Consider the following 13,435-nt stretch of genomic DNA (forward strand, 5'->3'; position numbering starts at 1 on the left):
AACTAGCCAATGATCAACAGCAACAAACTTTATCTGATGTGAGGAATGAAGTGGAAGCCCCTGAATTCATTCAGCTGATTCTTATCTGTTGACTGCCTGGTTTCTTTCTCAGGCCTAAGCAATTAAAAAAATCAGAGGGCGGGTTTGGAGTCGTCTTTGGAACTCCTGGGTCTCAGGAAAAGAAGTAGGTTGTGGAGACCCACCAGGGTCATAAATCCTCGTGCGTGGCACCAATAAGAGTTTACAGAGTAGGGGCGAGCACAGAAGCACCAACTAAGATGGTCAGAACTCTCCCAGGGCCCAAGCAAGAAGGACACAGGGCCTTGCTCCGAAAGTAGCGGAATCCGAGTCTCCAGGCCAGATTTTCCCTCTAGCCATTCCGGGCCAAGCTAAGCAGAACAGCTAAGCCAAGAGAAAGGGACGTCTTCTTCGTCTGCCGGGGTGGAACAAACCAGGCTGCTTAGAGAGCACTGAGAACCCCAAGGGTCCCTCACAGCCCTTAGCAGCCAACATGACATGACTGCTCTCGGGTCCCGCGCGCTCCCTGCTCTCTCCAGACACCCCCACCCTTTCCGGGTGCGCGCGCAAGAGTGGGCCAGCTTCCCCTAGCTGTGCGCTCCGCAGCCTGCGGGTGGCAGCGGCGTTGGCGACTGGCTCTCGGGGAAGAGGGTGACCAAGGGACCGCGAAGGAGGAGTCGGCGCCGCAGCCGCTCCCCTCGTAACCGCGCCCCGCCTTCCGTCGCCACCTGAGCATCCCCTCTTGGCTCCCAGCTGCTCCGGTCTATCCCACCATTCCCTCTGGGGGACCGTGTGTACTCTTAGTGCCGCAGCCGCGGTGTCATTGCATCCGGTGATCGGGACACTCGGATCTTGGTTCCCTTGGGGGCTTGGGACGAGCTGCACGGGCCGTGGTGACAGGCTGCGGGGGCGCCAGCGCGCATCCCTCCCCCGCGACATTTAGAAAGGCGTGTAGACAACTGGTGTGACTTTGGAGGTCCGACTCCTCCTTCCGGCCAGCCTCGCAACGCGCCACCTCCTGAGACAAGCCAGTGTGTCCGGCAGGCCCGGGAGGCTCGTGTAGGGACTTGGAACGTGTCCGGGAACCCGTGGCGCTGTGCGCACTGGTGAGTTTTGCGGGCGGGGTGGGGGCGGAGAGGACGTCGCGCTGGGTCCCTGCTCCCGCCCCTTTTCTGCTGTTTCCCCCCACCCCCTCCACTTTGAGAGAGTCATTGAGATTTGAGCGTGACTGCGGAGCCTGGAGGATGCAGGCACGGGGCGCGGGGTTTTCCTCTTCCCGGAGTGATGGAGAGAGCCGGTGAGCTGAACAAAGACACCCGCCCTGAGGAGCGGGTCCTTTGCTGAAGAACTCTATTTTCGCCCTGCGACGGCCGCCTGCGGGCGAGAGTGTCGGCCGCGCAACTCCAGGAGTGGCGCGCTCTTCCGCCGGCGGGCGCAGAGCTGGAGCCGGGCACCTGCGCGCCACTCCCGCCACATCTCGAGAGCATTCCGACTACCACAGGATTGTTCCCGAAGGTCCACATCTGCGGAGGAGGTCCAAAGTCTAAAGGCAACCTGTTTGCTGTTCAACAGGGAGAGACCCTGGGACCTTTATCTTTTGCTGTCTCGTAGAAGGGACTGCGTGCTGTGGACGGAGCAGGCGTTTCAGCGACACTTTTGCAAGCAAGGGGCTTCCATGTGAGTGATCACGGGTCCCCCCAACAGCCGCGTCCTTCCAGTGGTCTCTGTCGCCGGAGTATCGGCGTTTTGTGGTCAACAGCAGCTGGGACCCCCAGCCCTTTGCCCCCTCCCCCTGCCATTGTTCTGTGTGTGGGGTCTACTCCGTCTCAGGCTGCCCTGCGCCTCGCAGGTGAGGCTGGTAGAGGCGTGGGTCCAGGGAAAGGACCGGCCGTGTTGTTTGATGGCTTCACTGAGGAGAGTCAAAGTGTTGTTGGTATTGAACTTGATAGCGGTGGCCGGCTTCGTGATCTTTTTGGCTAAGTGTCGGCCTATCGCGGTGCGCAGCGGAGACGCCTTCCACGAGATCCGGCCTCGCGCAGAGGTGGCCAACCTCAGCGCGCACAGCGCCAGCCCCATCCAGGATGCGGTCCTGAAGCGCTTGTCGCTGCTGGAGGACATCGTCTACCGGCAGCTTAATGGTAAGGACATGCCCTGATGCCTGTGGGTCGTGGTGCAAGCAGGGCTCAGGGTGATGATCTCCCTGGCTCTCTGTATCTTAAGCTGACATCTGAACCAGCCCGATCTCTCTCTTCCATCCCTGCCCTGTGCCTGGGACTATTGTAGAAACCACCACCACCGGATTCTTTTTCATGATGTACTGCAGCTGGAAGTTTGGTCTTCCGCTAGAAACCTGTCACTACAGTTGACTCTTGGTCTCTGCTCGTGACTCCAGCTTAGACAGAACGGACTGCAGCCTGGGAACCTCTAGAAAAGAAATAGCTGTCAGTTCATGGTGTTTGATGGGGGAGCTGGTAGGGAAGTGGGTGTCACGGCTTGCAAAGTGAGGGCTCGAGTAAATACATTATTCTTTTAGGTTGATTGCATCACTAAGAATGCAGACTCTTTCCTCCAAACTGCCAGGGTGCAAGGTGGTCCCTTAACAACCAGTCTACCCCGAACCACGGGGCAATTGAGGGTCAAGTTCTTAGTGGGTCTGGGAAGCAGGGGTTCGTTCACAAAGTTAAGCCAAACGAGGAGGTATGGCATCCAGCTTTTCCCAGAACTTGTCTCATCTAAACTATTCTAAATGAGTTGCCGTAGAAGAGCGTGTGTGTGTGTGTGTGTGTGTGTGTGTGTGTGTGTGTGTGTGTTGATATATTGTTTCCATCTGGTTCAAGGGACTGATGGTCCCTGGACATTTGCTGTCTTGACAGTGTCATGTAGTCTAATATAAAGAAGACATAGTGATTACTGAAGTCTGGCTTTCTGTCCCTAACCTTCTGCAGGTTACCAGGGCCTGGAACTGCCAGTTGTTGTCATGACTGCTGATAAGTCAGTCGTAACTGTGTGCTAGAGGAACATTGCAAGAGCCACACGTGCATGGTGGCACATAACCATTCATCCTTGGAGGTTCTGGGCCCTCCCCTACAGGAGACCGGAATAAACCAAACTGTGGGAAGTTAACCACAGTGCCTTAAGTCCTGACTGGTGTTAGTAAGTAGTAGTTTGAACTCTGGTTGACCACAGAGCCCATGTTCTTGGTTATAAGGCATAAATTTCTTTTTACGTGTCTGGATGTGTGCCTGTGTGTGTGTGTGTGTGTGTGTGTGTGTGTGTGTGAGAGAGAGAGAGAGAGAGAGAGAGAGAGAGAGAGAGAGAGAGAGAGAGTATTCACTTGGAGGCTGGGGTCAACCTTGAATGTCATTCCTCAGGTACATTTTCCTTGGATTTTTTTTTTGAGACAGAATGTCTCTCTCTGATCTGGCACTCACTCTCAGAATGAGTGAGGCGGGCTGACCAGCAACCCCAGGAGTCCAGCTCTGGGACTACACATACATGCTACTTTGCCCAGCTTTTTTTTTTTTTTAATTTAATTTAATTTTATTTTATTGTATTTTTTTATGAGTTTTAGGGACCAAACTCAGAAGTCCTCTGGCTTGCCTGGCAAGTATTTTACCAACCAAACCAACTTCCTAGCCCCGAGACACAAATTTCTATCTACCTAATTTTAATTTAAAATTTGTGTGTGTGTGTGTGTGTGTGTGTATGGGCGCGTGCGCACGTACGTATTGCATTGCATTGCACTGTATTGTATCGTATTTGGGGAAGCTGCACACATACCACAGACCACATATGGAGACCAGAGGACAATTTATTATACTCAGCTCTCTCCTTCTACCATGTGATCCCGAAGATGGATCTTACCTCCTTAGACTTCTCTGTCTTCACACAGTAGGTCACCCCACTAGCCATAGACTCTGACTTTAAAAATATATACGTTTTTTTTAAATTTTTTTGATAAATGAACTGCATGGATCTGTAGGTACAACCATAACCCGTGTAAACTTGACCAGCCTCGGACTAGGGAAGACAGCTTTTTTCTTGCCCTTTGATGATCTCCTCTGGGTAATTCCAGGAGAGGGGTGTGACCAGCCTCCTGCATTCATGAAGAGATGTCCTCGTCCTCTTAGCATCATAGTGTAAGTATCCAGTGGGCTTTGATGCACTTTTTAGTGTTCACAATTGTACCTCTCGCCAGTAATGAGGCCAGACCATCAGGGCAGCCCACCATGGCTGTGTTTGCAGCTCTTCTCCAAAACCCCTCAAGATGAAATGGACCGAACCTGAGCAATTAAAAATATATGGATCCGGCACTGTGGAGGTGAAGCAGGGGGAGTCAGACATGTAAGGGACAGCCTGGCTACCCATATTAGGGAGGTGGGAGTTGTTTTTCTGAATTGATGCCTACAGAAACACATTCATAAGATACCCCCCCCCCCCCAAATAGTCAGAGCTTGCTCACTCTCAAGCTACACGCAGGGACACAGGTCATTATAGCAATCGTTTCCATTAGGGACATGAAATAGGGCCACATCTCTTAGTGCAAATTATAATTCTATGTAGTACTATTTGTTATTTATTTATTGTGGTGTGGATGCATATGTGTACACATACATGTGGAAGCCGGGGTCAGTGTCTGGCGTCTTCCTCAATCATTTCTCCACCCCCCTCCCTCCTTTTTGAAACATAGTCTCTCACTCAGCCTGGAGTCTGCCATTTTGGCTAGAATAGCAATCCAGTGGTCATCTTTACTTGGGCCCTCCAGCACTGGGATCACAGGCTAACAAGTCCTTCACCCAATGAGCCATTTTCTCAGGTCCCTGTGTGGTGTCTTTTAGGGGTAGCAGATGCTCACGACCCCCTTAGTGTTTGCAGTAACCCTGCAAGGCACCTGTTCTTATTTGTCCCTTTGAGACTTGCTGGCAGTTACCCAGTGACTTTGGGGGCTTGAAAATGACTCTGGACCTTGTTGCTTGACTGCTGTGCCCACTCACCTGCCTGGACATTACTATCGAAATGATTTGCATCACCTATACAGATGCAGAACTCAAGGCTCCATGTCCTAGGGACTCTTTTTCAGTAGGCAGAGAGTAGGGTGTGAGACTTTGCCTCTAATGAACTCCTTACTCTCCATCTGAGACGCCTCTGCCTATACCAGACCTAGTAAGGACAGAAAACACACTCAAATGACAAAGCCAGCAGGATGGGTGGGACTTACAAGAAGCCAAGATTTGCTCCCAAGGGGCGCTCGGTCTTGGATTCTTTCTCTTAGCTTTCTGCTTTGTAGAGAACATCCATGCTAGGGAGCTGTGGGTGTGGTTCACTTGGTTGAGCCCTTGCCTATCTTGCATGGGCCCTTGAGTTCCATTCCGAGCACCACATAAACCAGGAGTGGTGGCACAGACTTCCCAGCTCAGCCCTAGGGAGGAGAAAGGAAGATTAAGACTTAAAGATAACTGGTAGCTATCTATGAAGCTCAAGGCCAGCCTGGGCTACAGGATGCCTTGCCTCAAAATGAAGGAAGGATGGTTGGGAGGGAGGAAGGAAGGGAGATAGGAGAGAAGGAGGGAGGGAAGGAGGAGGGGGGAAAGGAAGGTAGAAAAAGAACTGACTTGGTTGAATGGGGAGTTAGGAAGATGGAAGGCTCAAAGCTGGCTTAGTGAAGTACAGTTGAGAGCTTTCTTGGGCAAGCTATGACTTCCAACCAGGACTTGGCAGAATTTGTCTTTCCCAGCACTGAAGGTGATTTGTAGGAACATGCAACCTGGAGGGTAAGAGCAAGGGAAAGTTGTGCTGTAGAGAAGACCCTCCTTGTTTCCACCCTGCCTCAGGGGCACCAGCCTTGGTCTGTTCTTGTTTCGGGCACTTCGGGTTCCATCTGTTATCCTAGGCCGTCTGCCGTACCAGGAGGCTGGGGGGAGGAAGGGGCGGGCTCTTCCTGGCATATGGAGAGATGGGGGTCAGGGCTTCGTTTGTATCTGTGCTGTGCACCTGTCTCCACCTGTTGCCACTGACAACAAAGGAGACCAGGAACTCAAGGGTGCTGTTCCTGAGCTGGAGCTAGGCACTGGGCGAGTGGCAGGAGCTCACATCCTGCTCCTCGGTGCTATATGAAGCTGGCGTTTCTGGACTCTTACTCCTCAGTGGGTTTAGCTTTGGAGTCCAGAAATGACTCTAGGCTTTTTTTTTAAAGGGCTGGCACCCTATTTTAGACTTTTGCATCCTACCTCTGTTTCTTACCATCTGTGCCTTGTGTACACGGTAGGCAGTTGAGGTTTATTGATAGCTGGCTGAGAACTGGTTTTCAGGAGGGAAATGATAGCCATAGAGAAAATAACCTAGAGCTTGCAAAGGCTAGGACGGGTGGTGTGGTGAAGGGAGAGGGCGGGAAGGACTTAGCTGGAAAGACAGAGTGTGAGAAGATGGTCTTCTCTTCATAATGCCTCCATTATCCCGCCTGGGCTTTCTTGCTTCGACCATCTTGACTTTACAATCATGGCTACGCCATCTGGCCACTGCTTTCTTGCTTCTGACACGTGGCCTTTACCATGTTGACCCTGTCATCATCTTCAGCGCATATTTCCTTATCTGCCCTCTTCCCCCGCCTTACCCTCACCACTTTGCCTTCCTCACTGTGCCTTCCCTCCCATTCTTCCCCCCAATATCTTGACTTTGTCATCTTGCCTATCCTATCTTGAAGTGGCTCTGCTCTTTTCCTTTCTGAATGATAGGAACCAGCTGCATCAAAGAGCTCAGAAGCAAGTCGGTACACCAGGTTAGGCACTAGCCAGTCAGTTACCAGTATATCTGGGAGTATGACTTTATATTACGAGTATAATTTAATATTCTCTCATGTAGCAAAAAAAAAAAAAAAAAAAAAAACCTCCATAGATCATCTGGAAAAGAATCTAAAAAAAAAAAANAAAAAAAAAAAAAAAAACCTATACAGAAGAAAGTAAAAACTCTTTTAAAATCTGTTAAAAGCAGTTGCTTGATGGTTCTTCTAGCCCCAGACACTGATCTCGTTGTTGGAAATCCCCAGGTCACAAGGTACGCAATTTTTGGTTTCCTGTCACCTTTTCTGTCACCTTCTAAGGAAGTTATTTATTTCTCTCATTTTAGAGATGAGAAAGGTGAGAAGCAGAGATGTTGTTAGATTGAGCTGGCGTGATTTAGCAAGGGAAGGGCTAGGAATATGGCTTCCCCTCTCTCTTCCAGTACCCTTGCAATGAGTATAGGGGGGAGGAGGAAGGGGTCTGTGCGAGTCCCTCCCCCCCCCCCCCCCAAAGCACCCAGCACAGTGAACTGGAAGTAGGCACAGCCAAGCCTCGGCCCTGTTCTCTGTCAGCCCTGGGCAGCCGTGTCGTAAGAGGAAATGCAATTGATTTCGAGTTAGTTTCCAAATTTAGATTTCAGAGGGATATTGAATAGAAGCAAGGTTGCTTGGAGAAATTGAAAAAAAAAAAATCTTTGCGGAAATAGAAGTCAGAATTACCTGCCCTGTTCCTGCCTCTAAGCCACAAGAGTGGACAGGGCAGAAATCTGAAACTGGGGGAAAGGAAAAACAACAACAAACAAACAAACAAACAAACAAAACCCTAAAACATTTCCAGATAACCCAAGAGCTAGATGCCAAAAATCTCTAGGCAGGGGAAGTTGAGTTGGCACAGTGGACACAGGGGATACTCTACTCTCTTTTGACTGCAGGTTAGAGAAAGAGCAGGACTGCCGGCAGCAGAGGCTGGCCTCAAGCTCTCTATGTACTTGAGGGTGACCTATAGCTCCTCATCCTCGGGCCACCATGTCTAGGGTGACGGGATGATGGGTGTGTATCGTAGCGAACAGTTTTGTCCCCCCCCCCCACCGCCCCAGGCCAGTCGTTATCTGTGGTGAATGGCAGAGGCAAGCCTTGCATTGTTCCCCCCCTTCCTAGGTAGATGAAGACGCCTTTACATAGACGGTGTGTGCTGAGTGGTACCTACATTTCCTTGGGGAGAGGGATGGGAGGGAGAAAGACGAGAAATATTTGTATTAAATCTAACCCCTGCAGGGTTGGCGAGGCAGGTCAGTGGTAAGAGGGAGGGCTCACTGTTCTTGTGAAGGACTAGGGTTTGGTTTCCCCCATATCCACATGGTGGCTCAGAACCATCCCTAACTCCAGTTCCAGGGCATCCTGCACCCTCTTCTGACCCTCACAGGCACCAGGCACACACATACAGACATGCGTGTAAATGTACATGCAAAACAGCCGTACACATAAAATAAAAATAATAAATAAATCTCTTTTTTTTTTAAAAAAAAAAAAAAAAAACAATGCCTGGAGAGATGGCTCAGTAGCGAAGAACACTGGCTGCTTTTGCAGGGAATCTGAGTTCTATTTTAACCACGCCAGGTGATACACAACCACTCGTAACTCCAGCTCTAAGGCAACCTTCCTAATGCCATGTATGACCCTTTAATACACTTCCTCACGGTGTGGTGACCCCCAACCATAACATTATTTTCGCTGCTACTTCGTAACTTTGATTTTGCTACTGTTCACAAATCGTTATGTAAGTATTTGATTTACAGGATTTCTGGTATTTGACCCCTGTGAAAGGGTCGTTTGACCTCCCCCATCCCCAAAGGGGTTGCAACCCAGAGGTTGAGAACTACTGCTCTAGGGGAACTAAAAACATCTCCTGATCTGTGTGGGCACCTGCACACACAGAATCATACACATACATAACAATAAAAAAATAATCTTTAAATTGTCAAACAAACCAAAAACCCACCGCAGAGGACCAATCCCGCATACCTTCTCTACGCTTGGCACAGGCATCCAGCAGGGTCTGGAAGCAAGGTTAACTGATGTTCTAGAAGACTGGATCCATGGAGTCTGGGTTGCTGGGGCCAGTCTCAATCTCTTTAGTCCTGGATGCGGTTGAAGCCGGGTCCTTCTGGAGAAATGAGGAACTCCGTTCTCGGATAGCCCAACCATGCAGATAGGTCTGTCTTGAGTAGTGTATGTGTTGGATACCATGCCAGAGGTGAGCCGCTGCTTCCCGCCCAGCCCAGGGGTAGCAAGGGAAACAGCCAGCGTTTTCCTCACCATGATCATCAAAGAGATCCATCCACCTCTGACCGTCCCTTGCTGCCAAACCGGGAGCACCCTGGTTGGAAAGGGAGAAGACACAGCCAGGAGGCTGAAGAATGTCCTGAAGAAAAGAAGCCTAGGCAAGAGGGGCCTGAGCCCTTGTGACAGCCTGTGACAGCAGTGTGATCAGACAGCCTGCAAGTCTTTGGGATAGCTTCGGAAGAGAGTTTGTGAAGGAGTGTCAGACGGGGGGGAGGGCGGTTTCATTTCCAGCTCTGTCAAGTTATGAATGCTGTGATATTTCAGGTCAGCGGCTTCACTTTTTAGCTATAAAGTGGGGTCGAGGTATGTCAGGACGAATTGAGGATAAAAAAAAAAAAAAAAAAAACCGTAGGGAATGGGGGGTGGGTGGGGCTGTAGTAAAAGAAAAACCCGGGTGTGGCAGCACACACTTCTAATCCCAGCTCTGGGGAGATGGAGATGGGAAGATCTGTGGTTTTATAATCCAGCTACCCCAGCCGGATTGTAAGCTCCAGGTTAGTGAGAAACCCTGTCTCAGAAAGCAAGGAGGGACAGCAGCCATAGCTGACCTCTGACCTCTACAGGCACACGTGCATGTTTACGTACAGAAGCATGAGTATCTGCCCACGTATTCGTCGGCACTCCCCACGTGCTTGCTTATGTTTGTACACGTGTACACACACACACACACACACACACACACACATGTATACACATGAATACCCATGCCAGCAGCAGCTGTGGCAATGTCAACTGATTAAAAGGCATCTATGTCCTGACTCCCCATAACATCTCCAATGCCCACGGGTATCTTGGACCATAGTAGTTGTTCAATAAATACTTCCCAAGGAAACCAAAACCTAGAAAAGTGTGACCCTGGTTATATGGTCCCGGGGGAGGGGGGCGGGGAGGGGGGAGGATAGAAAAGGGAGACTTTTTGTTCGAATATTCTTCATGTCACTTTTGAGACAGGGTCTTATATAGCACCCGCAGGCTTCACATTCGTGATCTCAGCCCCCCCATTCCTGGGGTTGCTGCTGGGTGCCGTTGTGATTGGCTCCGCCATGTCCTAGCCTCCTTCACCTATGAGAGTTCTGCATCGCAAAAAATATTGCCAGATTAAACCTCATAACGTTTTAAGAAGGTCCCTGATTCTGTGGTGGGCTATGGGTTGCCTGAACCTGCCAGACTAATTTGTGATTCCTTGTCCCCTTCCTGTGTTTGCCGGAAGCTGTCCTTTATCTCATTTTTCTTTTCCTCCCTATCTCCCTCCCCCTCCTACTGACAATGCCTTTCGAGGCCTAGGAGAAGAAACGGTAGCCTATTACAGCAGCCTAGCCCCTTAGCCAAGGTTTCATTTTCTGTAGTTTTAATTACTAGAGGCCATGGGCAATCAGCAGTACAATAAGATGTTTTGAGAGAGAGAGAAAAGGAGGGAGGGAGAGATGGAGGGATAAGGTTTGAGCTGCTCATACAACTTTTGGTAGAGTCTGTTGTTATAATGGACTCTTTTATTAGTAGCTACCATTATTAAACTCTTCCTATGCTCCATTTATTAGTTAAGTTTAATTATAGGTACAGTGTGTGCGCGCGCGCGCGCGCGTGTGTGTGTGTGTGTGTGTGTGTGTGTGTGTGTGTGTGTGTGTGTGTGTGTTTTGTGTGACAGAGAGAGACAGACAGACAGACAGACTGAAGGTGTGCATGTGGAGGTCAGAGGAACACCCCAGGAATTACGTACCTTGTTTGAGACAAGGTCTCTTGTCCCATATGCCAGGCTAGCTGACCTGACAGCTCCCAGGAATTCTCCTGCCTCCGCCTTCTCTTTTGCGGTAGAAGCACTGAAATTGCAGAGATACTCTACAGCGTCTGGCTTTATGTGGGCTCTTGGGATCTGAACTCTGGTCCTCAAACTGTCATGGCAAATGCCTCACCCACTGACCGCCCGTCTAGTCCAGGTGTTTTGTGTTTTGTTTTGTAACGGACCGTACAGTATTAGGGTCATTAGCTTTATATTACTGTAAGAAATGCCAGATATAAAATCAACTTCTGAAGAGGAAAGTCTCATCTGGGCTGGTATGATCAGGCAGCTCCTGGGAGATTTTGGGTGTCCTGCGGTATGTCAAATCCCCTTTAAAGGATGCTGGCCACTCACACTGATGACTGAGCATGGCCTTGCCACCAAGTATAGACAGCATGCCAGAAATAGAAGAGTAGACTACATTTGCCTAGACTTTGCAAGATACTTAAGGACATCTGTGCACACATATGCATGTATGTGCACATGCATGTCCGTGTGTGCACAACTGCACATGTGTGTTCACCTTTATTTTTTATTTTTTAGATAATGTCTTTCAGTTGTCTGGGCTTGCTCATTAGTTTAGACTAGCTGACCAGTGACCCCCCCNCCCCCCCATCCCCTGCACAGCATTGGGATTACACATACGCATGACCACACCTAGATTTTTATGTCCCTCTGGGGATGGAACTCAGGTCTTCATGCTTGCCAGGCAAGTGCTTTACTAGGTAGGCTGTCTTCCTGTGATTATTATTATTATTATTATTATTATTATTATTATTATTATTATTGTAAGCAGCTCCTTACAGAATGCCGCGCCGAGGATGGGTGTGAGAGCCTGGCTGGAGAGGCGGCTCGGCACTTAAGAGCACTTGCTGCTTAATCATGAGGACAAGAACACAGATTCCACCACCTCACCCGGCGACTCACCCCACACCCGTAGCTCCGGCTCTCAGGGATCAGATGCATTCTGACCACCAGGGGTCCTTCTTCATGCATGTGCACCTGTGCTCCCGCCCCCACAAGCAGATGTGCGCAGGTGTGCAGGTGCGAGGTCATGTGTATGCATGGGTGTAGAGGCCAGGGGTTGACTTTAAGTACCTTCCTCAATTGCTTTTTTTTTTTAAACCTTGAAAGATAGGGCGTATTTGGATATGTGTCCAGGCATATGCATGTCACAGAGTGTACCTATCGAGGTCAAAGGGTAGCTTTGGGGGGTGGGTTTTTATCTTGTACCTTACTGAGGCAGGGTCTCTCTTGCTCTTTGCTGGCTAGCCTGTGAGCTTCTGGGCACTTCTCTTTCTACCTGGCATCTTGCTAGAGAAGCCACGTCCCTGGCCTTGTATTTCAGTTTTGGTGATAGGGTCTCTCATTGAACCCAGACATCAGCTAGACTGTCCAGTGAGCCTTAGGGAACTTCTTGTCTCTACTCTATTCCAGTTCTGGGATTACAGATGTGCACCACATCTGCCTTTGTTGCATGGGTTCCGCAGATCCTGCTTGGCGCAGCAAGCACCTTAAGGACTGACCTGTTTCCCCAGCTTGAATTCTTCCACTCACTGGGAACCGAACTCGGGTACCCTCTGCAAGAGCAGCAAATGTTCTTCACCGCCAAGCCATCTCTCTAGCCCCTTCTCTCAACATTTAAAAGGATAAAAGAAGATGATTTGGACATCCATTACCTTTGCCACCTCTTTCTTCTTCTTCTCTCCCCCATCCCTTCCCTCTTTCATTACCCCCCTTAGCGCTTAGAATAAACGTGAGGTCTCCGTGGATGCAGTAAGACCTTCCTACCCCCACAGCAGTCACTTCCATCCATCTTTGTATTCTAGTGACACGTGGATGGCAGTCATCGTTGCCCCTGATAGAGTTTTCCCTTTTAATAACAACCTGTCATTCCTAACTGCTGAGCCCCAGCTTTGCCATGCCTGAGTAAGAACGCTCTGTCATGAAGATGGGTGGCCGCCTCCTTAAGCCGCCACGGAACATGCCCACAGTGAGCATGGACCAGGGGGCCAGAAGAGCCTCTACCCTAGCCTCAGAGACCAGGCCAAATAGTGTGGTGAGTGCTTACATGAGGATATCCTGTGGGATGTCCAGGGACGTTAGATCCCCCCCCCCCCCCGTGAAGGCAGAATCAGGAGACTTGGGTTTTAGGTCTGTTCTCTTTCTTCTTTTCTTCCCTTCTGTGTGGGTTGTACATATGTATGTATGCAAGTACATGTGTGTGCATTTTCCTGTGGAAGCCGGAGGTCATCTTTGGCTCTTGTAGGGAATTTACCTTTAAGCAGCCAGTGGCTGTCAATTTAGGATCTAGAAAGACTGCATGACATCCATACACAAAAATGAGAGGTGGGGAAGGAAGAGAAGTGGGGTCCAGGCTATAAAACCTCAAAGCCCACTTTCAGTGACATCTTCCAGATTTCATAACCTCCCCAAACAGCACCATTAAGTGTTCAAAAACATGAACCTACAAGAAACCTTCCCTTCCCTTCCCTTCCCTTCCCTTCCCTTCCCTTCCCTTC

General features: G+C 49.8%; 1 protein-coding gene across 1 annotated transcript in view; it reads left to right on the forward strand.

The window, feature by feature from the left end:
- Positions 1-430: 430 nt before the first annotated feature.
- Galnt17 (polypeptide N-acetylgalactosaminyltransferase 17) overlaps positions 431-13,435 on the forward strand; it is a 445,148-nt gene continuing 432,143 nt past the window's right edge. Inside the window, exon 1 of the mRNA XM_021222542.2 lies at positions 431-2,156. Within this exon, the coding sequence (XP_021078201.1) occupies positions 1,919-2,156 (238 nt within the window). The 5' untranslated portion in view covers positions 431-1,918. The remainder of the gene's footprint in view (positions 2,157-13,435) is intronic.

The sequence above is a fragment of the Mus pahari genome, chromosome 23 (genome assembly GCF_900095145.1).
Source record: "Mus pahari chromosome 23, PAHARI_EIJ_v1.1, whole genome shotgun sequence".
Taxonomy (NCBI): domain Eukaryota; kingdom Metazoa; phylum Chordata; class Mammalia; order Rodentia; family Muridae; genus Mus; species Mus pahari.